This window comes from Chaetomium globosum, genomic scaffold, assembly GCF_000143365.1.
Source record: "Chaetomium globosum CBS 148.51 scaffold_5 genomic scaffold, whole genome shotgun sequence".
NCBI classification, from domain to species: Eukaryota; Fungi; Ascomycota; class Sordariomycetes; order Sordariales; family Chaetomiaceae; genus Chaetomium; species Chaetomium globosum.
The window spans coordinates 835767-862584 of NT_165980.1; the positions used below are offsets into that span (position 1 = coordinate 835767).

Below are 26818 nucleotides of genomic sequence, written 5' to 3' on the forward strand. Positions count from 1 at the left end.
CACCCAGATCACTAGGCATTTTGGAGTGGAAAACCAAGTTTGCTCGATTAGATTGCTAGTCAAACTCAATAGTTGCTGCTCAACGGAATCCCTATACAGAATGCCAGCGGCCACCCATATCAATACATATTTTGGAGTGGACAACGAGGTTTACTCGATTAGATAGCTAGTCAAACTCAATGCTTGCTGCTTAACAAAGTCCCTAACGACCCACATCACCAAGTATTTTGGAGTGAAGAGCCAGGTTTATTCGATTAGATTGCTAGTCAAACTCGATGCTTGCTGCTTAACGGAGTCCCCATACCAAACACTGGTGACCACCTATATAAATACGCATTTTGGAGCAGAACACCAGAGTTACTCGATTAGATTGCTAGTCACATTCGATGGTTGCTGCTCAACGGAGACCCCATACCAAACACTGGTGACCACCCACATCACGAGGCATTTTGGAGTGAAGAACCAGGTTTGCTCGATTAGATTGCTAGTCAAACTCAATACTTTTGAAGAGTCTTCGTACATCCCGACAGTCTCAAACCCACCACCGTAGGATCTATCTCATTCCATTCTGTGCCCGTGACCATCCTGTTTTTTTCGAGCTGCGAACAAAACGAAGGCAAAACACATTACATTAATGGAAACAAGCAGACAAGCAGCAACACTAGAATCAAGGCATAAAAGCAGAAACCCAGCAGGACGTAAAACAACGCATATTGCCCTCCCGTGCCGCGGTGCCGCGGTGCCAGGAGACCTGACGGTCCGGGCAAGGGAGCTCCGCTATTCGGAGGCAATAGAAAGAAGGGCAAAATTTACAAGACAATCTGTACAAAGAAGTAGAAAAAAGAAAAAAACAACGAAAACGTTGGCCGGCCCCTCCACCAATGCCGCCGGTGACCTTGTTGGTCTGTTGCTGTTTGGTTGATGCCATGCGCCGTATCATGCCAGTTCCATGCCATACCATGTCATGTCCCATGCGCCACACCCATGACCAGTCTTTATCTCGACCGTGATGCGCCACACGCCAATAAAGAGGGACAGGAGAAAAAGAAAGAGAACAAGAAGAAGAGAAATGATGCATGCCACCCAAACCGCCCAGCCGAGAAGTATGAGAGAAATAATCCCCCAATCTAGATCCGACCCATGCATCGCCTTGCCCGAAGCCAATCCCGTCCTAATTATCTCATCACCGCCCATTCCTTTTTCCCATCCTGCCCTGTTTGTCAAACGCCGTCCCAGAGAAGTGAGAGAGACCAGACGAACCCAAACCAAAATCCGAGAGAACCAGTGTTCCGAAGGCCGGCTTTGTCCGGTTGGTTGGTGTTGGTTGTCTGTCGGTCGATTATAAAATAAGTATGCTGCTGTTCGAAAAGAAGAATGCCAGAACGCCAGGATTGTGCTGCAGTGCGCCCCGTTGCCGTTGCCGTTGCTTCGTTGTAATCCGTGACCCATGGATCTTTGTGATCCCGCCTTGTGGAAGGGCGGGTATTAACCTTTGGGTGTTGTTTGGAGAATGAAAAAAATGAGGGGACTTGGTGAAAAGAGATGGCTGGTAGATCAAGCCGGGCCAAGAAAGAAGTGAACGCTGTGTTTTGATGATTTTTTTGTGTTTTTCTTCTTTTTTTTTTGTAGAGAGAGGGCCTAGCGACCGGGGGGAGGATAGCCATAATAGCCACCGTAGCCTTGCGAGGGGTCGTAGCCGTCGGGGGGATATGAGGGCTCGTAGTCCTCGGGGGGATGTGAGGGGTCATCGCCGTCGGTGAAATGTGAGGGTTGGCCGGCGACGAGAGAGTTGAGGGGAGGAAGGCCGGACGTGGAAGGCGGCGTCCTGCCGTTGCGGATGGGGATGTGGGCAGTGGGACCGGTGGCCAAGCGCCGGATGTTATTGGCGCCGGGGCCGGGGCCGAAGGGGCTCTGGTTCTGGTACTGGACCGGGGCGCCGTACATCTCGTTGGTGCGGTTGGGCGCGGCGTACAGGCCATCGGAGTGGCTGGTCGCGGGGTACATCTCTTCGGCGCGGTTGGGCAGGGCGCGCATGGTGTCCTGCAGGCGCTCGGGGCCACCCATCCCCAGTGAAGCCCGCGCGGGGGTGCTCAGCACGGGGGTGCTCGCAGTGCGGGAGTGCCTAACTCCGCTGTTCTGGGGCATGCCGGGCTGGGGGCTGCTATAGGCCGGGTACTGCTCCCGTCCACCCAGTTGGCCGTACGCCGGCTGCTGCGGCTGCTGTTGCTGCTGCTGTTGCTGCTGCTCCTGCTGCTGCTGGCGCTCCAAGATGCGCTGGTGGCGTTGCTGGCGCTCATGGTAGTCGGGCGTCCAGTACCCGTTTTGCGGCTCGGCGGTTTGACCCACCAGGTACTCATTGTCCTGGTGGTAACGGCCGAACCGGTTCAGGGACGGCAGCGAGGCGTAGGCAGGGGCGGCTGGTGTGCCACCCGGGAACTGGTTGGCTCCCATCGACGAAGACCGATGATGGGAGCTGTGGCCACCAGGGTAGTGGTGCCACGAGGGGACGGGGTAAGACCCGCCGGGAGGGCCAAGGGGGTTGGCGGGACCCGACGGGGTGGGGGCCCCGTACAGGTTTGGGGGGAACGCGTATGGGCCCCCTTGGTTGGCCGGCTCAGGCCGGCGGGCCTCGTCGCTCACGCGCCGCCGCTTGTTCCTAGCAGCAGCGGCAGGCTTCTTGGCGGCGGCCCCGTTCCCCGACTTGGCCCGGTTGGTCTTCCGCCTCGCCTGTTCGCCCGTGATGTTGGGCAACAACTCGATGTCCGGGAAGTAGTTCAAGTTGTTGACCTCCAAGTCAGAGGCGATGCGGGCGAGAATGCTCTGCAGCTCGGCAGCCGTCTTTCCCATGCCCACAAGGGCCAGGAGCCAATCTGGCACCGTGCCGCTGGGGAGAGGGGGCGGGGCATTGGGGTCGGCATTGGGGCCCCCAGTAGGCGAGGTGGAGGGGCTAACGGGCTCCTCGCTAGCGCCCTCCTCGCCGTCTGCCTTGCGCTTGCGATCCTCCTCCTCCATCTCTTGCTGCCGGCGGCGACGGACCACCAGCGACCAGTCTGCCACGATGCCGTTCTCAGGCTGGCCCGAATCGAAGTTCCTGTTGCTCCAGGCCTCGATGCGCAGGATCTGCATCTCGATGATGCGGGTGATCATGATGCTGTACTCGCGGGAGTTGCGATACCGGGCGCGCTGGTAGTGCTTCCTGCAAGTCCATATCCAGACCCCGTCGGGAATGCTCCGTGTGCAGCTCTTGTTGCGGCCGAATATGTGGGAGATTGACTTGCGCCAGGGAGGCAGCCGGGGGTCGACGCCTCTCGTGATGTTGCAATCCTCCATGAACTTGCACACACGGGGTCTTGTGAAGTCAAGCTCCTCCATCAAGGCAGCCGTGGTCGGATATAGGCGGGGGACGGCTGAGCTGATGAGGCGAGGATCCAGCCGCAACGGAGGGGCGCCATTGGGGTGGTAGCCGGGTGTGGCATGGAAGATGGGGGGTTGTGAGGGCCCTGAAGCCGGGCCAGACACATTGGGTGGGCGGATGGTATTTGAGTTCTCGCTGCCGCTGGCGATAACAATGGGTGCAGCGGGATGGCCCGGCTCATGAGTACTGGGCAGCGGGCCGGCGGTGGTGGCAATGCCGGTGGAGGAGAATGGAGACCCATTTGAGGCAGAGGCGGTCTCCGATGAGAGGGAACTAGTGGTATTGTTAGTCAAGTTCGGATGAGCTGATGATGAAACAAGTGGTGTATATCAGATGCTGTCACATGGTGTGGTGGGGTCAAGGGTGAGGGACGAGTAAGAAGGACCCTGTTGTAACAGAAGAAGAAATAAGTGGCCTCGTTGGGGACCTGAGGGGGGAAGAAATCGTGATGAGGTGTGATGCCATCTGATTGGGGAGGAGGGAGCAACTGTGCATGTGCAATTCAATGAACTCCCCCCCTTCTTTTTTTTTTCTTTCTTTTTTTTTTGTGTGCGTGTGACTTGAATTGAATTGTGTGACAGGCGCAGTAGACACCAAGTGATGTGTTCTCCCTTTGTTCGACCCTTGGCCATCCGGACTCACATCACCCCACATTCGGTGTGGTGAGTGACCTGGAGCTGGGTTGTGCCCCATGCCCAAAAAGGGTTAGGAAGGGTGGGGGTGGGGCCTGTGGAGTCGCGCACTTGCGGGACTTGCCGAGCCCTTGGCCAGCGATCATGTGAAATTCGCGACACCAAAGAATGAACGCGATCTGAACTCTGGCGATCTGAATTTTCGAGCCTTTTGAGAAAAGCATCGTCTTCAGATCGTAGAGATAAGCATTTGCAAAAGGACGACTGTAGCATTCAGGGGTGATTTCTGACTTCAGACTTCCTCGACCACAGCCAAAGGGGTACAAAAATACAGGAAATGCCAGGAGTGAACACGGACAGACCGTCCATAATGCCGATGGTGATGATGGGTGCTTTGTGACTGGGGATTTTTTATTGAGGCAGGTGAAAAATAACTTACTTAGGTGATGGAAAAGTGAACCTAGAAGCCGTAGGAACAGCACCAGTCGCAGGCGCAACCGCAACATCAGCAGTGCGACTGATCAGTGGCATCGCAGCATTGCTGGGTGACTCTGTTGTGAGATCGATCGCATCTTGATTGCTGGCAAATTGACTGGCGTGGTGCTGAGGGTGATTCTGAGGGTGATTCTGAGGGTGGCTCTGAGGGTAGCTCTGAGGGTGGTCCTCGCCATCTGGAGTGGTCGGCCTACTGGCCTGGTTGTCCGCCATATCGGCCATCTTGTTGCAGTTATCGTAATAAAGGTGGGCTGGAAAGCTGCCCGTTAAAGAATGCGCTGAGGGTGGTGTTGGAGGATTTCTCGACTGTGAAGCCGTGGTTGACTGAGAAGCGTTTCGCGAGTGCGAAGGAGTTTGAAGTTGGGGTGTGGAAGAATTGAAAGACGATTCGGAGCCCTGGGAGCTGGAGTATTTATGCCCGTTCGTGCTGCTGCTAATTGAAGCCCGCCTGCTGGCCGAAGAAGATGGGATGATAGCATTTCGCTGTGAATCAGCCTTTTCCTCCTCTGGCCCATTCAACAAATGGCTGAATCCCGTGGGGCCAGACATTGTGACTCCACTTGTTGGCCAACAACAGCTTTGATCGAGATGAGATAGAAGATCGAGGCGATTATTGCGGCACCAAATTTCCGAATGTCGTCAGAGCTAAGGGCCGCGTGTCAAAGATCAGAGCCACAAAATTGGGGGGCTGGAGAGAAGGCGAATGGAGAATCGAGATCGGCCCAGGTACAATCGGAACAACCCAGAATATCTCCGGAACAATCTGGGCCCAGACCAGAACGACCTAGGTGATAATGGCCGTTATGGCCAGAACCATGTGAATTATGTCAGAGCCGGCAGCAACTAGCCCAAAGAACCTCAAATATTGGTGGCACTAGCGATGGGTGGGGAGGATGGGAGGCAAGAAAAGAAAAGGTAAGGCGGACGATGATGTTGACCTTTAGGTCATTCTTGGTGGACTTGGTTCGGGATGTATTCAGAAAGACAACCCAACATAGTCGGAGTGTCGTCAGCCAGAAGCTGAGAAACAAAGAAACAAATCAGGAGGATGAGCCCCAAAAAGACGGGATGGTCTTAAGAATGCCGCGCTCGCCCCAGAGCATGAATCGAGGCACAGTCTGGAAACAGTGCGTGTCTGAGCTCAGGCAGTCGAGGCAGTCGAATCCACAGGGGCACACCCTGGACAACCGTCGTCCGTTGAAGCCGGTGTGGCTCTAGAGGAGGGGGTGCCATGTCAAAGCGGCGGGAGGGGGTGAGGGAGGATCGGTCGATTCCGGGCGGGACCGTGGTGGAGAATGGATTAGAAGGATTGCTTGAACTGCACTAACGGCGAAGAATCGGATCGTCCTGTTCAACCCAGATGAGCACGCGCAGGGTGAGTTTAAGCGTTGGCCACGGGGCCTCGCTGACGAAGACTTGGGATAGTCAAAGACAAAGGGAAACTTGTACAACAATCTCGGAGTATAGTCATACAGACTCTTTCCACCCACGAGGGCAAATGGCGTGGTCTTGGGTTTGGAGTGGGGAGGGGGAGGGTGACGTGGTTGAGAGCAAGATGCAGCTCTGCAGCTCTGCAGCTTTGCAGCTTTGCAACTCTGCAGCTCTGGGTGCACGGGGGGAACAGCTCTGCAGCTCCCGGTCCATCTTCGGAAACAAGAGAACAGAGAGAAATCCCGATCAGAGAGCCACCCAGGCCCAACCGAACTCACAACTGAACCCGGAAAGGTCTCCGTAGGGATTCGTACAGTGGTAACCTTAGGCCAAGTCCTAGCACGGAATCCACCACTGCCTCTGCAGTTTTTTGGATGCGGCGTAGCACGCCGTGAGGATCTGCGCCCTGAAACCACTCTGGGAAAACGCCGTGTTTGGCGGAGGCGATTGTGGGTTGTTGCGAACAGACAGGGGTGTGTCAATCAAGGGGTGTCAGATCGATGGTGAATGCAACGCCCCAGGATTGTCGCCTGCTATCACGCCGATGTCATCGCAATCGTCGAATCGGAACTCCTACCCGATCTGCTCCGAAGTATGACAATTCGGTCCCGGCTCTGATCGATCCTGTTGACCATATCTGGTCTGGGGTTGTGGTTTTTTGGGGAGATTGTCTTTTTCTTTTATCGATGGTGACTACCAGTTTGTATCATCTCAAACATGATGTTCCAGCCGGCAAGCAAGGGTCAGCATTTGGAGTGCAGGCAGATCGCACAACAGCTCTTGGCAAGGGACTTAGCCCCACAATTAGTAGGTCAGCAGCGAATAGAACAGCGAGTAGAACAGAGCTGGAGAAACGATCTGCGTACGGGAGCATGCAGCATGCACATGCATCCAACGTGGAGCACACCAAGCCTCGAAAATGTACTGCCAACTCCTGCTTGTGGACTTTGAGGGCGGGTATTGAGTGCGCCTATTGTGATTTTAACGTCACAAACCGTAGTGCCAAATGGGCATTTACTCTAGTGCAAACTTACATTCTCAATAACGTCATCAAGCCGTTTGTCTGCACGTCATTGACCATGCCAACCAAACTGAGACCCTCGTATGTAAATTACTCATGTCAAGGACCGAAGTACCTGTATGTACGAATAGCCGTTGTACCGGAGAGTACCTGCCATTCTGACTCAGCCCGCAAGGGTTCTATTGTTGCAGGGCTTCACACGTTTCAGAGGCAGAAAGAGCTTTGGGGTTGGGGGGCAGTGTGCTTGGCGCTTGGCATCAGGTTTTCCTATTTTGGTTGATCCATTTCGGCCATTTTCTGATTTTCAGTGCATTCGAGAACCGGGTAAGTCTCTCATTAAGCCCCGCCAATCCATTCTCAGTCCTCGGTTGGTTATGGTTGTGGTTATCGGCTGCAAGCGTGGTTACAAGAACCCGCCGTATTTCTGTATTTTGAACAGTCTGTCCGGAACCTGGGATATCCGATGTGACTAACCGTGCGCTTGCCGCGCTGTTCCGAAAACTTGGGATACACCAGAGAGCAAGCATTCGCTGGCAGCTCGTCTCGTTTCCATGCAGGAAACGCAATGAGCCTTCCAGTGTTTATTCTAACCCAATGCAAAGCGGGTTCAACCCGATCGGCACCAGACGGAGCCCATTAACACTCCACCCTACTTTGTACCAAGTACCCGACAGCATCGGCGAGAAACGAGATCGCCAAGATAAAAAACAAAACACCTCGAAGCACCTCTGTTTTATACGCCTTCTTCCTTCCCATCAGCCGATCTCGGGTTTCAACCAAAAGTCTTGCTTGACATGGAACACCATCTTCGCCCATTTCCGCTTATCTTCGCTCCAATTAATGGTTGGCAATGAAGAATGGTGTTTGCCATTTGAGCCTCCGCCACGCCGATTCAGCGCACACCTGTTTTCCATTGTCGCCGCACTCGCTCTTCGAGCACTGTTCAAGCCCTGTTCAACCCCTCTTCCATCGATGATCGATCCCGGCCGGCAAGCCACCGAACAGCAAACCAATCGAAATGTCACTCCAAGCTGGCGGTCGTGCCGGTCGGTAAACGCTTGGTACGAGGCCGGTCGGGCCAGCGAGAATCATCGGCAAACTTTATTCCACATCGCATCCGAGCGGCGCCTCGTCCCCGGGTCCCCGTCCCGAGAGCATGCTGGATGCGACGACCCCAAGGGTTGCAATGTTCTGTAATACCGCTGCCTGCTGACGGCACTAGTGCACCCATACAGCGCTGATGCATCTGTCTCATCCTTTCCGAGCGGGCACGCAAGATCGGGACGCTGTCAAAAAATAGCCACGGGGATCGTGGGGCCGGTTCAGACGACGGCGGCGGGCCAGCGGCGCGGTCGCTTACCGGGACCTTGGGCGCTCGGCATGGGGAGACAAGCTCGTGGAGGCTGTGTCTTGCTTTACGCTGATTACTCCCAGATTGATCTCTACTTCGTACGAATATCACCCTCAGATTCGACTTGCCAGTTCTTTACCACAAATGATTGGCATTCAGTTCAACAACAATCCCTGAAAATACCGGGTCGACGGACGCGGTAACGCCAAACGGCTGACCTGGGAAGAGAAAGGCTGTTGGTGCTTCTGTGCCGCCTCTTTTGCCGTCCTATCTCCCCCTCCCCTTCCTTATTCCTTCAACAGCCATCTCTCACAAAACAACTCAACTCTATCGATCCATCCGCGATGCAGACCAGCCCAGCCGAATGATGATACCATCAAACACCCACTCAAGACCCCGGTATCCCGCTAGGCACCGATACATCCCATACCCGTGGGAGGAGCCGCGCCGCAAGTGTGGAAATACCTGTTGCTGTCCCACAGTCTCACATTGATGGGAACCTGGCGGCACCATCGCGGCACAGCCGTTTTGATATGTTCGTTAAAATACACTGGACCCCTGCGGCGCGGGATGGGATGGCAAGGATGGATGCAACCCTCCGCTCGATCGGCGCCGCCAAGCCTTGCCGCACTTTACTGTTCCAGGTAACCTGATTTCCTTTTTCGTCACTTATACGCCTCAATCGCCAAACACTGTGGTGTGGTTGCTTGGTTGCCAATGGCACTGGGAAGCGTCGGAGAACTAATGGCGCTGTAAAACACAAGGACGAGCCAATTGCCCGACTGCAGCGATGCTGGTGTGAATCCGTTTCAGACTTATTTCTGCACGAGCAATGAGCTTCCCCTCAAAGTTGTGACGACGAGACGGTTTGGCCGCCTCATCCCACGGGCCGATCGACCGGGCCCTGGTTCGTCTCTCTTTATTTTTCTCTCTCCGACTCTTACTATTTCCCGCCCGAACCGGCCCGGCCAGGTACGCCGGGACCTAGCTATTTTGTTCCGCTAAAAGTTCCACCGTTGGGGGCTGCAGGAGCCACTTTCGGGGAAGGGAGTGCATCGTCCGGTATCCTGCCATCAGACGTGTCGGCGCCTGCAACTCTAGCGGCCCCCAATTTCTGAATCCCGTGCATGCAGGAACCAGCCCCGGATGGCCCCCAACTAGGGAATTATAATGGCTGGGACCGGATTCGAGTCCCTCCGGATGGTCGATGACAGATGGATTCGTCTTCTTGCCCGGCCCCGAAATCTCCAGGTAACGCAGCCTCTTGCCGTTAAACTCCTACCCGGGAAGAAGCGTAGCTATATTGCTTGTAAACTCACAGGTGGAATATCAAGGCTCTGGGAAAACAATTGGTATGCCGTCTCACGGAGCCCGCCGACGTGCATTCCCTTCCGAGCCTTGCCAGCAGTTTCGGGCATTGAAAGGAGCTCGTGGTGTGTGTGTGTCCGTCGGCGAAACCAAAGGAATAAACCCACGGCTTGTGGGGGCCGCCGAGAAAACCACAAGCAGCCTTGTCCACCCTCCCCACCCATCGTGGCTGGCTCCGGAGCGTCGAGTAGGTACAAAGGACTGGAGCAACCAACAGACGGAAACCCCTCAAAATCCCAGCTTCGTCGTCTGGTCTGATTCCGCTCCCGCCTCCGCCTCATGTTTCGCTTTGCGCGTGTGCTATCCGCTGTGCTGCCCTTGCCTCCCCGCGTGGAACCAAACCATGCTCTTTCTCCTCCACTGGTGTTGGTGTGGTGATGGTAGCATGGGTAAGGGCAGGGCAGGGCAGGGCTAGACCGACATCTCCGGCTGCAGCGGGTTGCCCATAAATAGATGGATAGCCTTTTCTTCTTGGAAAAGGAGGCACCCCATACCATTCTGGAGTATAGGCCTACCAAAGTCGTGCATGCGTCTATTCCATTCTCTATGCCACCTCCCAGCGAGCAATCCGACAAAAGGCCATCACATCACAAAACGCCAACCCTGAAACAACTAACTAAAGCATTCCAGAATTTCGAACCCCCCCCAAACGGGCGAGGCTGATCCAATCCCCCCTCCACTTCCCCCCGCGGCTGAAGAGGCGGAGGGTTTTACCTTTTGAGAATGGATGGTCTGGGGTGGTGGTGCAAGTGTCACCCCCCTCGAGCGGGCGATGCAGGTTGTGTTACACGACGAGTCTAGGCTGGGCGGTCGAGACGGGACTTGGCTGGTAGCCGAGGGGTTGTTGTTCTTGTTGTCGTGATGGTGAGTTGGGCCTCTCCGTTTAGGTGAGGTAAGGTAGGGTAAGGGGGTGCGGGTTCGGGAGCGTGGTCTTGCTGGGAGGTGGTGGGCTGTGTTACTGTTACTTGTGATGTGCGTGGAAGGGGTGATAGTAGATGTGGGGTTAAGGAAAGGGAGAGGGGGCCTCGCGGGTGTTTCTCGCGGTTGTGGCTGGTGGTACTGAAACGTTTTTGGGGTATGCCCGCGGCATGTTGGCCTGTGATGATGGTCTTGTGTGTTTTGCTGTGCTATGCTGTGTTGCGACTGTTGGGACGGCGTCATCCGAAACTAAAGGAATATGCCATGCCAGGTCCGTATGTACATGATGCAAGGCCCCTCGCCTGACCTGCTCCGATGCCGGGAGGGTATTTCAAGAGGCTTTTGTGGCCTAACATAGGCTAACAAGCAGCTCATCCCGTTGGTGACGTGGAGGTGCGTCACTCAGACTGTCATGTTGCGTATCCCGGCTCCTGGCTGCACGGCATTTCGTGTGTAATACTTGGGGCATCGGATGAGGAGAGAGGGTGCTGAACCCGGGTGTTGTGTTCAGGGGTCAATTCCACCGACCCGGTTTCCCTCAAGCCCGAGTTGCTCTTGATCGGTTAGTACGACTTTTGTGTATCCACAAGGACAGCACGAGGACTAGATAGCGTTGTGCGAAGGTGGCCGCAAGTTGTACGAGTGCCCATCGTGGCCCTCGAGCAAGCCGCTTTCGGCGCGCTAGTTCAGACGGTCATTTGCAAGCAGCGGAAGTCTGATGCGAGAGAAATCCCCAAACGCTATCCCGACGTGAGACGGAATATCAGCAGCGGTTAGGTTAGGACACGTCTCATGTCCTCTCTCTCCCTCGAATCATCGTGTCGGATTCTTACATTCTGACATGCCCGACCGGATGAACATGGCCCTCACATGCATGAAACAGCATGGTTCAAGTTCCAGGCCGCCAAAATAAGTCGCTATCAGAATTCCATGGCTTTACCACGCCGTCTGTTGGTTGTTTAGCGTGCCTCGGCCTGTGGTCCGAGGGTGCTGCGGCGAGTGATCAGTCCACGCCTCTGTAAGCAGGAGGATTCGGGTCCACATGAACCGTCGCACGACAAATACGACGGACACAAGGTGCTGACAACAAAGCACGAAATTAGATGACCACAAATGTTCGTCTCAAATTCCACATTTCTGGTGTTCTGGGAGTTGCCGTCGGTGTGGCTGTGGGTGTCGTTGTGGGTGTTGCGGTGGGATGAGAGTTAAGACCAAGATAAACAAGACGACATAACCATGATTACAAAAGTAAACAAGACGATTAGTACGCATCTATAACCTCAATCATATCTAATTTCCTAGACTTCTCGCAATCACAGACTAAACAAGAAGCCAACCCAGCAAAATGAACACCCCCTATATACAAAAACCCCATTTCCACCCCCCTTTCCCTCTCTCCAACACCACCCAAAACAAGCCACTCCCATCAACTGTCCCTCACCCATTCATACCCAATACACACCACCTAATGGAACTGATCCTCCGTAACGCCCCTCCCCATCGCCGCGGTAGAACTCACCCCACCGGTAACCATCTTCTGCAGCTCATCGACGTAGGTAGCGCCGCTCCACTTCTGATGCTTGACAACGTCGACGCCCAGCTCCATCTCGGGTTCCTGGACGAGCTCGCCGTAGGCGCGCATGCCCTGCTGGCTGTAGGCGCGGGCGAAGCGGTCGCTGATGAGCGCCGTGGTGTGCAGGCCGGCGAGGGTGATGAACTGCCAGCAGTAGCCGAGGGTGGCGAGGCGTCGGATGTAGGTCTCCTGCTCGGCGCGCGGCATGGCCGTCTTCCAGTTGAAGGAGGGCGAGAGGTTGTAGGCGAGTCTGGGAGAAGGAGGTTAGTGGTTGGGGGGTCGATAAAGGGAGGGGGGAAGAAAAGGGGTAAACTGACTTTTGCTCGGGCCACACGGCGTGCACACCGCGCGCAAACTCCTCGGCCTGCTTGAAATCCGGCAGCTTGCTCTCCATCCAGATGGCGTCACAGTACGGCGCGTAAGCAATGGCGCGGTTGACAGAGCAGTCGCAACCGCCCTTGAGACGGTAGTAGCCCTCCCTAGTACGCGGGGCGTCCCAATCAAAGTGGACGTCCTTACCCAGGATGCCGCGGGCGACGGCGCGGGCCTCGGCGTTAGACAACTGCTTGCCTTGGATGGCGCTCCGGTATTGGTCGGCTAGACCCTTTGCGTTGGCGGAGCCGGAGGCGGCGATGGCGTCGAGCACAGCGTCGTCGAAGCGCTTGAGGTTAGCCTGGGCGAGCCACTTGTCCTCGATGGCCTGCAGAGCGTCGCCCGACTTGCCGGCGCGCTCGGCGGCCACCATCAGGTCGTTTAGCGGCTGTAGGTTGGGGTTGGTGCTGCCGAGGATGAAGGCGTGGTCGCGCGGATCGATGGTGGTGGTGATGAGGGTGGCGGCCTCGGCGTCAGTGCGCGCGATGGCGAGGAGGTCGGAGCCTAGGCGCGGGGTATAATGTCAGGATGCTGATACTCTTCAAAGCAACCGATAAGAGTCTGCTAACTAACCCATGATATCGGCCTGGGCGCGGATGGCTACGAGGCGGTTGATGTGCTCCGAGATGGGCACCAGAACCTTACCGGCCATGTGGCCGCACTTCTTGGTACCGGGTGCCTGGTCTTCGATGTGGATGCCGGCGGCGCCCTTCTCGATGAAGAGCTTGGTCAGCTTCATAACAGCGGTCAGGCCGCCGTGGCCCGTGTCGGCGTCGGCGATGATGGGGCGCAGGTAGTCGATGTTGGCGAGCTTAGTGCGCTGGGCTTTGGGAACCGACAGACGCTCCTGGCGCTGCTTGCGGTCGTGGAAGAGCTGAGCCATGAACAGGTGGCCGACCTTGTTCGGAACGGTGGTCTAATGCGGTCAGCACCTGTTTTTCGTCTTATGAGTCCCTCCTCTTTTTCCTTTCACTCACGTAGGGGTAATCTGCGAGATCCGGGCCAGGCTCGTCAGACGAAGAGGCGGTAGACGACGATTGCCAACCCGAGACGTAGACGGTGTCGAGATACTTGGCCATCTGAGTGACGGCGGTGGGCTCCAAGCAGCCGTAGGTGTAGCTAGCATCCTTGGTCTGTCACAATCCGAGTTAGCCATCGATTCTGCAATTTCATGAGGTTTGCTTGGGCTGTCTCGGTCACGTACCTGGAAACGGTTTTCGAGGATATTCCACAGCTTCTTGCTCTGGGCATTGCTGGCGTACTCAATTTTGAGGTTGCCACGCTTGCTGGCAATCTGCTCGGCAGTGAAGGGCCGCTTGGTGTACCGCCACCTCGGATCGCTCCACCACTTCTTGATCTGGTCGACCTCGAGGGCGAAGAGCTCGTCTTCCCGGTTGGGATCCACGGCGGGATTCACCATGTTGTTGGCGGCCATGGTGGGTCAGATACGGAGAGATAAAAATTAATGTGAAAGATGAGGAGGAAGGAATGTGAGTAGGCAGGCAGTTAGGAAAGGGATGGGTATCAAGATGACGGAATCGAGATGTGGCAACAACCAGCAAAGAGAGAAAGGAGGGGGAGGATAGAAGAGGAAAGAAAAAGTAAAATCCGAGACAATATCCTAACCTGTGACTCGTGACTAAGATGGGGTTTGGCTTGAGAAACAAGAACCGGAACCGCCTAGGCTCGACCGGGTGAGTCTCCGGTCGGCAGCATGTCCGGCCTCTTTGCCTAGGTAGGGAGGGATGGGGATGGGGGATGGGCGTGGCATCTCGGGACAGATCGGTCTAGCGGCTATTCCATTCCCCACGTTTCCGAGACTTTGGTACATGTATACTATACACCTTGGTTGATGATTGCCAGCCTGCTTTATTACGGCAGGAGCCTTTCACTTTCATCGCTTGATCAAGTTAGTGGTATTTACCAAACAGGTACCTGACCATACAATACATAAGGTACCTCGTCTTTACCACTATCATCATAATTATCACCTTTTTTTTTCTGTTGTGGTTAGTTCAGACTCGAGTCGTGATCACAGCCAAAGACCGTGCAAAAAAAGAGATCGCATCGATCGAGTCATCAAAGTACAGGGGGGTTCAACTGATGTGCCTTGGTCCTTTGAACCGAGCTTCACTATTGATGAACCCCGCTGGTATGTAATTCGCAGGGCTGGCAGCATTCGCCGCCCTCGGCCCACAGTGCCTGTTGACCGAATTGCCGAGCCCAGCCGGGGCAGCAACGGCAGGTCTCTTTCTTGCCTGCAGCAACCTCCTTGTCTCCCGCTGTGGGGGAGGGGCAGCACCTCAAATGCCAATTGGGAGATCTGCGCGCCTTGGACAATGGGCGTCAGGAATGGGTGCAGGAATGGGTGAAAGGAAAGGAGAAAAGGAATCGATAGTTAATACGATTATTTTTACTGGAGAGAACGATGTTGGAAGCAAGAAGCTAGTTCTGATAATTGTCTCCTTAGCCATGCCATAAAACCGCCTCGTATCTTTCATCCAATGTTTCTGCTGCAATGTAGGTAAGGTACCTAGTTTGGTAAGACGTGACTCCTTCAGATGGGTAGGTACGAATACTGCTTGTATTCCGACTCTCTGCTCTCGTCGCTTTGGATGACATGTGATGCTTGCGTCATAGGTAGACGTCCATGCTCGCCAAGGGTCCATTGTCCGTTTAGCCCACTTTTGCGGCCACCCCTTTTGCGCCAATAATTTCTGGCGTGATTGGCCTCCTTTGGCCGCTTCAACCTCGGCCAACTTGGGGACTTGGCTGCCACTGGTCCTCCGTAACCACCCAATTGGTTTCCAGAAGCCGAATTGTGAGTTTGGAACATCCCTCCTGTGTACCTAACCTAAATTGGCCTGTCAGCCTGTGCATACAATGGGTGCGACAACATGTGGGGAGGCCATGGAGCAGGGAGAGTGGAGCTTGGAGCAATCACATGCAGCAGACAAAGAAAGTACAAAGACGCACATGCTCGTGATGCTCTCTTGCAGGGCGTCAACAATGAATGAGGCGTTCTTCGGAAATAACATAGCTACCTCTGTGTATTTCCATGATGAGCGAGATAGAATGCAGGGGTATATTCTTCCGCCCAAACGTCACCGGTGCGCCTATCTCAAAGTTCGTCGTCCTCGTCATCATCGGACAGGAATATCGTCGGTACCCTCGTTATCTCTGACTTGGCCGTCTTCTCTGCGTTCTCCATTTTTCCCTGTATTTCCCCCACCTCCGCCAATGGCGGCGACTGAACAGGCAGATTCACACTCTCCCCCCTCATCCCGATCCCCTCCTCGCCGCCACCTTCACCCTTCGTAGCAGGATTAGCCTCATTCTTCTTCACCACCTCTCTCTTCCTTACATCACGGTTTCTCTCCGATCCCAGCCCTGACCCCGGACGCGACGTCAACCCCGTGCCTGGTGTCGATTCCTCAGGCTCCTGTCCCTTCACCTTCTCACTACCCTGGTCCGCTCCCTCCCCCTTCACCAGCCGCCCCAGCAGCCTCACCTCTCTCGCGCGGTAAAACGTATCGAGGCAATTGCGCCTCTGCTCCTGTGTCCAGCTCTCGACCACCAGCGCAAACTCAGTGACGTCCGCAAACCCAAGCTCCCTCGCCATCGAGCAGAATTGCCGTCGCATGACCTCCACCGGTGGATTAAACCGCCAGTGCGCGCGCCCCTCCCAGCCACCGCCGCCGCCTGCGACCCCAGTCCTACCCCCAGTGCCACTCCCAGTCCCACGCCCAGTTGTAGCTGTAGTATCGGATGTTGTGCTATGTTGGTGGCGAGGATGATGATCATCACCCTGGCTGTCCGCGAACAACACGCTATCGTCCGCGCCACCGTCTGCTGCCGGAGCGAGTTCCGCGCGGCGCGAGAGCTGGGCCTCCACACGGCTAGTGCCAATAACCTCGGAGTTTTCGTGCGTGTATTCGACCCCCGCCGACGCTAGGATGCCAGCGATGGCGTCGCTCTTGGGCTTAGTGACCCGTCGTGCGCGCACCAGGTCCTCTCGGTTTTCTGCGGTGATGAGCTTCGCGAGCTGACTCATGCCTTGTTCGTCGTCGTCGCCGCCGTCGCTCGGTTCGGGTTTGATCAGCGTGAGTTCGTCATCGTCGTCGTCGTCGGGGGAGCCCTCGTCGGGTTTGGCCATCTTGGCGAGGTCGATGTCGGTGAGGTGGACGCCCGCTTTGGCTTCGGCGATGTTGGTCTTGTTGACAATCTCCCGGAGGACGACCTGGTCGCCGTGGAAGCTGAAGAGGTTGCTGAGACCAAAGATCTCACCCTTTCGAGTACTGTCTTGCTGAACGCCCTTGAAGTAACGCCGCTCGTTGGACGCGTTGTAGCCGATGTTCGCTTGCTGTTGCTTGTAGATCTGGCGCGCGTAGACGATCTCTTCGATGGTCCCCGCTGAGACGAGGCGAAAGACGTCCACGTCGCGGACTTGGCCGATGCGGTACGCGCGATCTTGGGCCTGGAGGTCGTACGCGGGGTTCCAGTGCGGGTCAAAAATCACGACCTTGTTGGCCGACGTGATGTTCAGGCCCACGCCGCCGGCTTTGGTTGAGATAAGGAACACGAACTGCGACGGGTCCGAGTTGAAGTCGTCCACCACCTTCTGGCGTTCTTCGTAACTCAGTGTGCCATCCAAGAAACTCACATTGTAACTCGTATTGTGGAACAGGTGTTGGAGGATACGCAGGAGCCGGACGCTGTGCGAAAAGACGAGGACTTTGTCTCCGTTTTCGTGCCAGAAGCGCAGCAGCTTCTTCAGAATCTTCCACTTCCCGCAAAATTCGGAGTTGGCTAGATTCAGCATGGAGTCTCGGTTTCGATAAAGCTCTTTCCAATCATCGGGAATGCAGGTCTGGAGCGCATTAAGCTCCGAGTTCTGCTTGTCATTTGGATCGGCAGACGACGGGATCAGCAGCGTGATGTGGTTGGATATTTTCTGCAACGTCATGATGCTTGGGAAAACGACATTCATCCACGACTTCCCGTCAGGGAGCGTCTTGTTGCAGCACCAGCCACTCTTGCGACCCGAACCGCAGTCACAGGGCTCGGATGCTGAGTTGACAAACGTGACGTGCTCTCCCTCGAGAAAGTTCTGGTAGGCCTCGCGTTGGATATCAGTAAGAGGACAAAACACGACCTTGTCACTTTTCCTAGGCAGCTGGTGGGCGATGAGCGTCTTCATCCGCCGCAGAAAGAACTCCGGAAGCAGGTTCTGAACTAGCTTCTTGGCCGTCGTCCTGGCAATGCTGAGCTGCTTCAGAGTAGCATCGTGAGACTGGCCGACGGTGAGAGGTTTGGTGATGGTGTTCCCCCACTCCGCCCGAGTCCCGAAATGGCCGGGGTTTGTCCAGTTCAGGAGTGTCCACAGCTCCTCATACTTGTTCTGGATGGCCGTGCCAGTTAGACCAATCCGGCAGAGAGCATTTACGCAGTCCATGGCCTGGGTCGTCTCGGATCTCCGATCCTTAAGAACATGGCACTCATCGGCGACAACGCAGTCCCACTCGACTTCGTTGACAGCCTCGCGCATCTTCTTGTAGGTGGTGTACGTTGTGATCATGATCTCGAGTCGCCCAGCCTTGGCAGCTTGCAGAACATCTTCCTTGCCCGCACCATGGTAGGTATCCACATGCCAATACCCCCAGCGATGCAACTCGTTCTTCCAGTTCTGGATCAACGAGCCAGGGCAAACAATCAAGACGCGGGGATACCACTGATCGCCGGCGCGCCGCATCTTCCTCATCAGCTTCGCATCTCGCTCCCCGGCCGTCTTCCCAAAGGCAGCGGTAAGAAACGCGGCCACCTGCACCGTCTTCCCCAAACCCATATCATCACCCAAAATACAACCCTTCTGATAAACGAACCGCTCATGTAGGAATTTGACGCCCGCAATCTGATAGTCGCGGAGGTACTGGGCAATGGACGCCGGTATGACGCCCGCCGAGTACTCGAGCTCGATATCCTCGTACGGTCGACACGGCTTGATGCCCGTCCTCTCTTCAAACTGCGGCCGCTCGTTGAGCCTCGGCGTCGGGTGCTGGCCGCCGTCATCGTCGGAGAAGTAGATGTCGGAGTAGTCCGGGGGCAGCTTCAAGCCCGCATCGCGCAGTCGCGCCCTGTCCTGGTCAAACTGTTTTCTGCGCTGCAGCAGGTATCCCGGCACGCTGGCATCGGCGAACTCCTCCTGGGCGCTCGACTCGTCGACGTCGTTGACCCAAGCCCGCAAGTCGCCGGCTCGCTTCTTGGACGGTTTGGTTTTGCCGGTGGCGCCCTTCCTCGCCGGTTGCTTTCCTTTGGAAATGGCCCGGCGCTTGGCGGATGGTTGCCGTTTGAGGCTTTCGCCATGGTCGGATTCCTCGTCGGTCCAAGTGACCTTTTCTTCAAAGTCGGTTGTCGCTTTGCGTTTCCCCAGGGTGTTTACATTGGAGGGCGTGTTTCCATCAATCGATGACGCAGTGTCATCGTCATCCAATACCTTGGCTGTTTGAGCCATAATTGGCTTTGCTGCGCATTGCGAATGTGGAGAAATCAAATAATAAACTGGGAAAAGGGCTACAAGAATCCTGATCCCTGGTAGAGAAAGCGCGTGCCGTCGAAGGCAGCAACGCGAGGGCTCATCGTGAACACGTGACTGATTAATTAAATTCGGATAAAATAGGCAGCCACCAACTTCGACCGCACGACTGCTGTGTAGGACAAGAAAAGGTTTGTTATATTAGTATATTTACATGCACACGGCAGGTTGGGAGCATTGCTATGTGCCCTCAGGAACTCCTGGACTCCCAAGCACCCTAGTGCCCGCAGTACCCGCAGTACCCGCTGTGCTCGCACCACCACGCTCAACAACAAGTTCCGTGTCCCCCCTCAAAATCTGCGCCCAGCGTCGGAAAAACTCCGTGTCTGGCCAATCATGCCCGGGTTTCGGCTGTATCAGCCCCGGCGGCAGCAGTGGTGGAGGCGACGATAGTGGCACCAGTCTCGGGGGCGGCAGTGGCGGCGGCACCGACGACCATTCTGAGGCCTCTGGGGCCAGCGCGCCGCCACCAAATTCCCTCAGTAGCGGAACGACCTTGACCAGATTCCGAGACTGCGCGAGCTGGAACGGCGAGAGACCAAGCCAGTTCTTTGCCGAGTGCACCTGGGCGCCCTGCTCCAGGAGCCGTCTCATGAGCCGCAGGCTGCGTGCGCACAACTTGTCGTTGCCCTCGGCGGGGTAGAACTGGCAGGCAAAGTGCAGCGGCGTAGATCCCCGGCCGTCCGTACAATCGACGGTTTGCCTAGGATGTGCGAGGAGTTCCGCCGCGACGCTGTCGTTCGCCGCCCATGCGGCGTGATGGAGAGGGGCCTGGCCGAGGTCGTCACGCGCCATGACATTGGCGCCGCGTTGGATGAGCTCCGCGACGATGTGGTGCTCCGCGCGTGCGGCCGCGACGTGCAGCGGTCTCTCGTTCGCGTCGCTGCTCGCGTTGGGATTGGCCCCGGCATCTAGGAGTCGCCTGGCGGCCGCCAACGTGTTCGGGCACGATTCACGCCAGACGTTTCCCGCGCGGCAGGCCATGTGTAGGGGGGTAGTGCCGAGATTGCTCAGTGCGTCGACTTTTGCTCCATATGATAGTAGAAGATCGATGATGCGGACAACCCCGTTAGGTTCCGCCACCCCTCCGCCAGGGTCCGGGTTACCTTCTTCCGGCAACGGTGGTTCGGGGATGTTGTAGCAAACGACATGTAGGGCTGTGTGGCCATCGTTATCCAAGACATCGCAACGCGCGCCGTTCGTTAGAAGTAGTTCCACCATGTCGTAGTCTGCCGTCTCTGTCACCGCAGCGCTCTTACCCTCACCCGTGCCGAAGCCTCCTCCCAAGTTGTTCGTGCACGCAATATGCAACGCTGCCCGGTGACCCTTATCAAGCGCATTGATGTCTGCATGATGTCGAAGTAGCTCCGAGGCCAACGCGGCGTCCCGCACTGCCACTGCAATGTGCAGAGCTGTCTGACCGAGGAGGTCGCGCCTATCTACCAATGGAACACACTCATCACCATCTAGGTAGAGAATATCTTTCTTGGTTTGAGGTTCCTCCTGGGCTCGAGAGAAGAATGTCTGCAGCAGCGAGACGTCGCGTTTCGCCACCAGGGTATGAAGAAGGGGATGGCCATCCACGTCGTCGTCCTCAAAAAAAATAGACCCAAAATGCCGCAAGAGAAAATCTAGGGCGGTTTTGTTTCGCCTCTTCACCGCCTCCACAGCCGCTGATTTAACCAGTTTCATGTCAGGAAGAGGTTTTAGCATCTCGTTGACAGCCTCAGAGAACCACTGCGTGGACCATTTTGTCATAGGTAGTGCATGGCCCGTACCCAACCGCTTCATGGTGCTCAGCTTGCGGGCCCAAGATAAAAGCTCTTGGTCCGCGGCAAAGTAGAGTAGTCCAGTGTTGAGGGACAAGTCCTCGGCCAAAGCTAACCACCTGGCCCATTGGCCTTTCTGCTGGAAGCGAAGGACAACCGGGCTCGGATCGGCGCCTGCTTTATCAGCCAATTGAGCATGTGTGAAAATCTCGGATACGGCGTAGGAGAGGAGTGCCGGGTAGTCTTCGAGAAGCCGCGTCTGGACCGTCATGGTTTCGTACGGAAGAGACGGGTTCACCGAGATCTGATCGGGGGCCATTTTATACATGGACATCCTCTGTGCAAAGTAATCACGGCCCCAGGCCGCGTCAGATGTCTTTTTGAGTTCTTCAAAGACGGACTCCCCGAGTGGGACATTACGACCGGGCTTGGGCCGTTTGGGAGACCACTGGCCACCCTTGGGCATTATCTCCTGATCGAATCCATAATAGTCGCGCCCTCCTGGAAGACCGACCCTCGCCGAATCATGGCTGTACCTTCCAGCCCGTGCCCCGTAGCTGCTGGAGTGACTGTAAGCGGAGCCAAAGCTTTTAACACTGCCGGAATCCCTACGTCCCCAGCCGCCAGGGGCGTCTCGAGTAGAAGAAAGGTCGGAGTCACTTGACGATGCCCAGGAACCCGCTCTACGCGGGACGGATAAAAATCCCGACCCGGGTCGGGAAACGGGTTTCTTTGGCCCCCTGCGTGCCTCGACGAGCGCATCCAGCTCCTTGATATTGATATAGTCCAGGCAGGTGCCAATGATGGAGAGGTGCCCTCGGGCAACGAATGATTGACTGGGACTCTCGGCAAACAAAGAGGAGCCACCGCCGTGCAAGAAGTATTCCCGTACCGATTCGTGAATTACCTGTACGATGCGGTTCTCGCCCTGGTCGAGTTCCATCGAGCCGGCGCCGGCATAAGCAGAGCTGAGCGCGGAGCCGTCGCTTTGATGATCGCCGACGCTAGATATAATTTCGATCAAACCTTTAGATACCGTCCTGATCTGCTTGACCAACTGGTCGGTGTTTTCCGTGTATTTTTCTGATGTTCGCCATGCGGCGAGAGACTCGGGTGGTTCGGGCTGGATGAAACCAAGGATGTGGTGCCATTCGTAGAGACGGAGGGGCCTGGTCGCCAAAACAACCCATTCAAAAAGCCGGAGAGTGAACTGCCTCAATTCTGGTTCCAGGGCCCGGAGCAGGGACGAGAAAAGGGTCTCTAATTCCTCGGGGATGTTGTCAAGCTCGCCAAGCAAAGCCCGTAAGCTTGTGCCCTCATCCCGTTTCTGGAGTATGTCGTCCACAACCAAGGTCACCCAGAGGAACACGCCAGCCGACTTGTTGATGACGCGGTCCCTGAGAATTTTTCTTTCTGGTTCTGCTTCGGAAATTCCAAGGCCGAGTCTCTGGTCGACATACGTAATGATATCTTGGTTGTTGTGCTGATCCACGGCAATCTCGGGGCAGTTGGTTACTGTGATGGCTGGGAAATGACGGCTTGAAAGACAAACGCTGAGCTCAGTGCCGGCCGCATTGGCAGACTGGGTGATCTCCCTCCAGAAGTAGGCTTGGGACCGCATAGTCTTGGCGTCGCACTCGTCGAGAGCATCAACAAAAATGACGGTCCTCCCCTCCATTTTCGTCGCAAACATGGACTGAAAGAAGGTCTTAAGTTCAGATTCACTGAGGGTGGGTGGCTCGTCTGGGTTCAGGTCACTTTTGGAGGACAGGATCTGGGTGAATCGACGGAGCTGGCCAGGATACCGGGGCAAGAGTTGATACAACAGTGACCGAAAGAGGCCGAGGGGGGAATGCTCCAGATCGCTGCCTTTTGCGTTGAAGAAGAAAGCTGCCGTCCAGTAACCGTATTGCGCTTGCTGAGCTTCCGCCCTCCGAAACGCTGCCTTCATAAGGGTCGATTTCCCTGCGCCGGGCTTGCCCTTCAGCCAGAGAAGGGAGCAATGCTTATCTTGGTTCCGGTCATGAAACCAGTCTTGATACGAGGGCTGCTCAAAGAGCCAAAGCGTCGTTTGCGCGGCAGGCTCCTCCACATTCCGCCCTCGTTCATCCATGCCCGCATACCATAGGGTTCTGAGACTGGACATTTCAGTGGCGCTCAGGCCAAGCTGTCTCTCGCTTCTCGTTCGCGTTGACCGCGCAGACCTCATTGACCTAGCGCTGAGAGATGGTTTATGCCGTTGAATATAGCCGTCGTGGTGGACTTTTTGTTCGTTGAGAGCGACCAGCGATGCATAGATGGAGCCAATTTCCCCGGATAGTTTCAGGTAGTTTGGGTCGTCCGGACCTTTGAATCTGCACATATCCATGTGGTTTGCCTGGATAGTCTCTGCGCGCTCACGGGCGTCACCTATGCACGACGAAGAGTCCGGAACGACCTTGTTGCCCAAAACTGACAAGTTGACACCCGTCAACCCCAGACCCTCCTGGAATGTCTTTACCCGAAAGTCGTACTTGAACCAGAGGGCCGAGAAGGATTCTTGAGCACGTTCAAGATCAGTGGTCCTAAGATTCAGGGCGTTGAGAATGGCATCGTTAGTCTCCATCCTGAAGGTGCTAATGAAGCTCCGGGCCCATTCGCCGAGGGCCGCCAGCTCTGGGCTTCCCCGGTGAGGGGTGCCGAGAAAAACGACGGCCGACGTAGAATCGACTATGTTTTTCGGTCCTTCCTCGGTGGCCATGGCGGATTGGGCGAGCATTTCCTTGACGACCACTCCTCCAAGGCTGTGGGCGATGAAGATTAGGGGCCGGTCAAGCTGCCTTGCCCTAGACAAGGCAAAGAGCAGGTCCTTGGCGTGGGAAAAGACACTGTTCTTATTAGTCGCGGCTTTGACATACTTGGTGACCTTGGTGTCGTAGCCATAAACGAGGACGCGAGACTGGGGACAGTCCTTTGGGAGCAGATCCCGGGGCCAGTAGATGAACGGGTCGGGTCCCGGGGCCTCCCGCCGCTGATCCAGCTCTGCCGGCTGCGGGGACTTGCCATTCGGGGAAGATTTTCGGAGCCGCACGGAGAGCATGGCCCGCAGTGAATCCCTCTTCTTGCCGCGTTGCAATGGCAGAGAAGCCTGCCGTGGGGGCGCCGGTCTGTTGCAGGCCCATGTTGTGAAAGGGTGCCCCTGGAGCCCATGAACGATGATGATGCTAGAGAAGTCATTCGGGGTTTTTTTAGGAACCCTTTAAAAGTACAAAATTTTATTAAAAAAAAGGGGGGGGGGGGGGGGGGGGGAGGAGAGAAGGAGAGAAGGAAGAAAAGAAAATGGCAGAGAAAACGCACTCGACAACGGCGGTTCGTGCACTGCCCTCGGGTTCATGGACTATCGAGAGCCCCGTATCGCTGATTCCATTTGGGTATTGATGTTGTATGGGCATTTCTCGCAGGGCCCCACGCACCAAACTTCATTTTTTTCGTCCAGTGTTAGGATCGACTTTCGAGTCGCGATGAAATGAGGGAAATTGAAACTGGTGACATGTTGACGAAGCTGAGTGACGAACAAGGCTCGCGAGGCACACTCTGAGTGGCGGGGACGAGACGCAGCAAGGCTCATCACGCAGGGGTCTCGGCCCTCCTTTCCTTCTCTCCCGTCATTCAGCCAGGGCAGGAAACAGGAATACACGTGAGCTCGGTATTTAGTTACTGTCGCATCAGGGCGGGTGCAATGCAGGAGGTGTGGTGAGGTGGGTAAGCACGATAAGGTATGTACCTACCTAACCAGTGTGCAAGTAAAAGAATTCTAGGGTACCTTATGTATCCCAATATTTAGTTACACACAACTTAACCTACTTCGTAATTTCTCGTCCGTCGGTCCCGATTACCAACCGCCACGACGTTCCAATTTCCTAGCGACAGCTCGTCACACTGAGCAATCCCCATGTTAAGAGTTAGTCTCAGGGTCGAAATAAGAAACAGCGGGACGGAAGACGGAAGCAGGGAAGGGGTCCCCCCCTTCTTCAGGGTAAGGAAAGGAAACGTGGAAAAGAACAAAAAGAGAAGGAAAAACACTCGCTTCAACAGACGCGATCCAGTCTTGTTAAAACCATAAATAGGCAGGCCATGGTCGGTCGTCGGAGAAGGTCCCCAGCCCCTGCTCCCCCGCGTTCCCGGGTTCATGGTCCCCTGACTCGGCCCGACCCACCGGCCTGTGTCAAGACCGGAAAGGGTTTAGGAGGGCGGCTTTGTTCCGCACTTGCTTCTAACCGAGGCCTGTGATACAAGATCAACGATGGCTTTCGGGAAGGGCGAGGGCGAGGGCGAGAGGCAAGGGCGAGAGCGCGGGTGGAGGTAAAGGCGAGGAGAAGGGCGCTTGTTGAGCACCATGGCTGGCCTTTGTTGGTCTCTCCTATTTGATGATGGGTGGGCATCTCTTCTGTCCCTCTCTTACCTCCGTGATGGTTAGGTATTTATTTCTCTCCTTGCCATCCAGCAGCTTAGTTAGCACACGCTCCGTTACCTATTGTCCCCTCCACTTGTCCAGTAAGTGACCATGGAGCCGTCTAGCTCCAATAGGGGTTTCTTCCAGCAACAACCCGTCATCAAAAACCAGTTTTATGACGATGTTAGCCTCCAACGCATCACAAAGCGTACGCACTTCGTTTTATTAAGCCTTCTTCACCGTTCCCATCTCTCGTCTAAGCGACGAGCCTCCATCATGCTGACCTGGGCAGTGTTCCTCCCCTCCTCTCTCCTCGACCAGATCAGCCCAGAAGCCGGCCAGCTCGGCGATGACGTCCTCTCGCAACAAATCTTCGACTGGGTAACCGACGCCGAACACAATCAGCCCCATCTGCGTGGCTCGGGCCGAGACGCCTTTGGAAAGCCAGTGAGCGAGCTGGTTGTCACAGAGGGCTGGCGAAAGTTGCAAGAGTTCGGCATCCAAAAGGGGTAAGCAGGCCGACGCCAGCCTGGCTTCGTATACAGAGGAAATAATCACTGTCCAACGTGCTCACTGGCCCCGCAGTATCGTCGCGCTCAACTACGACTCCGATTATGGCCCGTACAATCGACTCGTCGAGTTCATCCGCTGCCACCTCTGGGAGGGGTCATGCGCCAACACCCTCTGCCCAGCTGCCATGCAGGACGGTGCTGCTCGGCTTCTCCAGCGTCATCTCTCGAAGGAGACCGGCCTCTCCCCGACCGAACGCCGGGTCTTCCAGAACGCGTTCGACCATCTGACCTCGCGCGACCCAACAAAGGCATGGACTAGTGGGCAGTGGATGACCGAGCGCACCGGCGGTAGTGATGTTCCCAAAACCGAGACCGTGGCCACTTACGACCCCTATCCGGACGTCTCTTCGACTCCTTTTGCCGACGTCGACGAGAAGATCCTCCTCGGCCCTTGGTCCATCTCGGGTTTTAAGTGGTTCTCGTCCGCAACTGACTCCCAGATGACCATCCTCCTCGCCAAAACCGACCCTTCCAAAGGCGTCAGCGCCTACTTCGCCCCGATGCGCAGCCACAACCCTTCCCTCGTCTCCCCGACCGGCATCCGCTGCGGCAGCGAGCTCTACGGCGTGACGATCCAGCGACTCAAGCATAATCTCGGCACGCAGTCCCTCCCGACCGACGAGCTCGAGCTCAACAACATGCGCGGGTGGCTGATCGGCGAAGAGGGCCAGGTCATCCGCGAGATCAACACTATCCTGACGATTACCCGCGTGCACACCACCGTCTCGTCTGTCGGCTACATGAGCCGCGCCCTCGCCGTGTCAAAGGGCTTCGCTCTCATCAGGGAAGTTGGCGTCGTCCGAGAGCGTCGACCTACCGCTCTCCTCCTACCCCCTGCACATGCTGCAACCTCGGCAGCAATCACCAACCCACTACC

General features: G+C 56.0%; 6 protein-coding genes across 6 annotated transcripts in view; 1 reads left to right on the forward strand and 5 right to left on the reverse strand.

Moving 5' to 3' along the window:
* Positions 1–1638: 1638 nt before the first annotated feature.
* On the reverse strand, positions 1639–5091 carry CHGG_07103 (uncharacterized protein; the record flags this gene model as incomplete). Its single annotated transcript, XM_001224758.1, has 2 exons — positions 1639–3688; positions 4487–5091. 2 exons carry the CDS (start codon positions 5089–5091, stop codon positions 1639–1641), a joined length of 2655 nt encoding a protein of 884 aa, XP_001224759.1.
* Positions 5092–9329: 4238 nt separating this feature from the next.
* On the reverse strand, positions 9330–9763 carry CHGG_07104 (uncharacterized protein; the record flags this gene model as incomplete). Its single annotated transcript, XM_001224759.1, has 2 exons — positions 9330–9608; positions 9665–9763. The coding sequence occupies 2 exons, from the start codon at positions 9761–9763 to the stop codon at positions 9330–9332; spliced, it is 378 nt and encodes a 125-aa protein (XP_001224760.1).
* A 2333-nt stretch (positions 9764–12096) lies between these two features.
* CHGG_07105 (uncharacterized protein) lies at positions 12097–14011 on the reverse strand (the record flags this gene model as incomplete). The annotated part of the gene is made up of 5 exons (XM_001224760.1): positions 12097–12454; positions 12522–13080; positions 13150–13492; positions 13554–13709; positions 13781–14011. The coding sequence occupies 5 exons, from the start codon at positions 14009–14011 to the stop codon at positions 12097–12099; spliced, it is 1647 nt and encodes a 548-aa protein (XP_001224761.1).
* A 1686-nt stretch (positions 14012–15697) lies between these two features.
* CHGG_07106 (uncharacterized protein) lies at positions 15698–19087 on the reverse strand (the record flags this gene model as incomplete). The annotated part of the gene is made up of 1 exon (XM_001224761.1): positions 15698–19087. One exon carries the CDS (start codon positions 19085–19087, stop codon positions 15698–15700), a length of 3390 nt encoding a protein of 1129 aa, XP_001224762.1.
* Positions 19088–19348: 261 nt separating this feature from the next.
* Positions 19349–24368, reverse strand: CHGG_07107 (uncharacterized protein; the record flags this gene model as incomplete). The annotated part of the gene is made up of 2 exons (XM_001224762.1): positions 19349–24173; positions 24274–24368. 2 exons carry the CDS (start codon positions 24366–24368, stop codon positions 19349–19351), a joined length of 4920 nt encoding a protein of 1639 aa, XP_001224763.1.
* Positions 24369–25645: 1277 nt separating this feature from the next.
* CHGG_07108 (uncharacterized protein) overlaps positions 25646–26818 on the forward strand; it is a gene marked incomplete at both ends in the record, with an annotated part of 2077 nt that continues 904 nt past the window's right edge. Inside the window, 2 exons of the mRNA XM_001224763.1 lie at positions 25646–25878; positions 25955–26729. Of these exons, the coding sequence (XP_001224764.1) occupies positions 25646–25878; positions 25955–26729 (1008 nt within the window). The remainder of the gene's footprint in view (positions 25879–25954; positions 26730–26818) is intronic.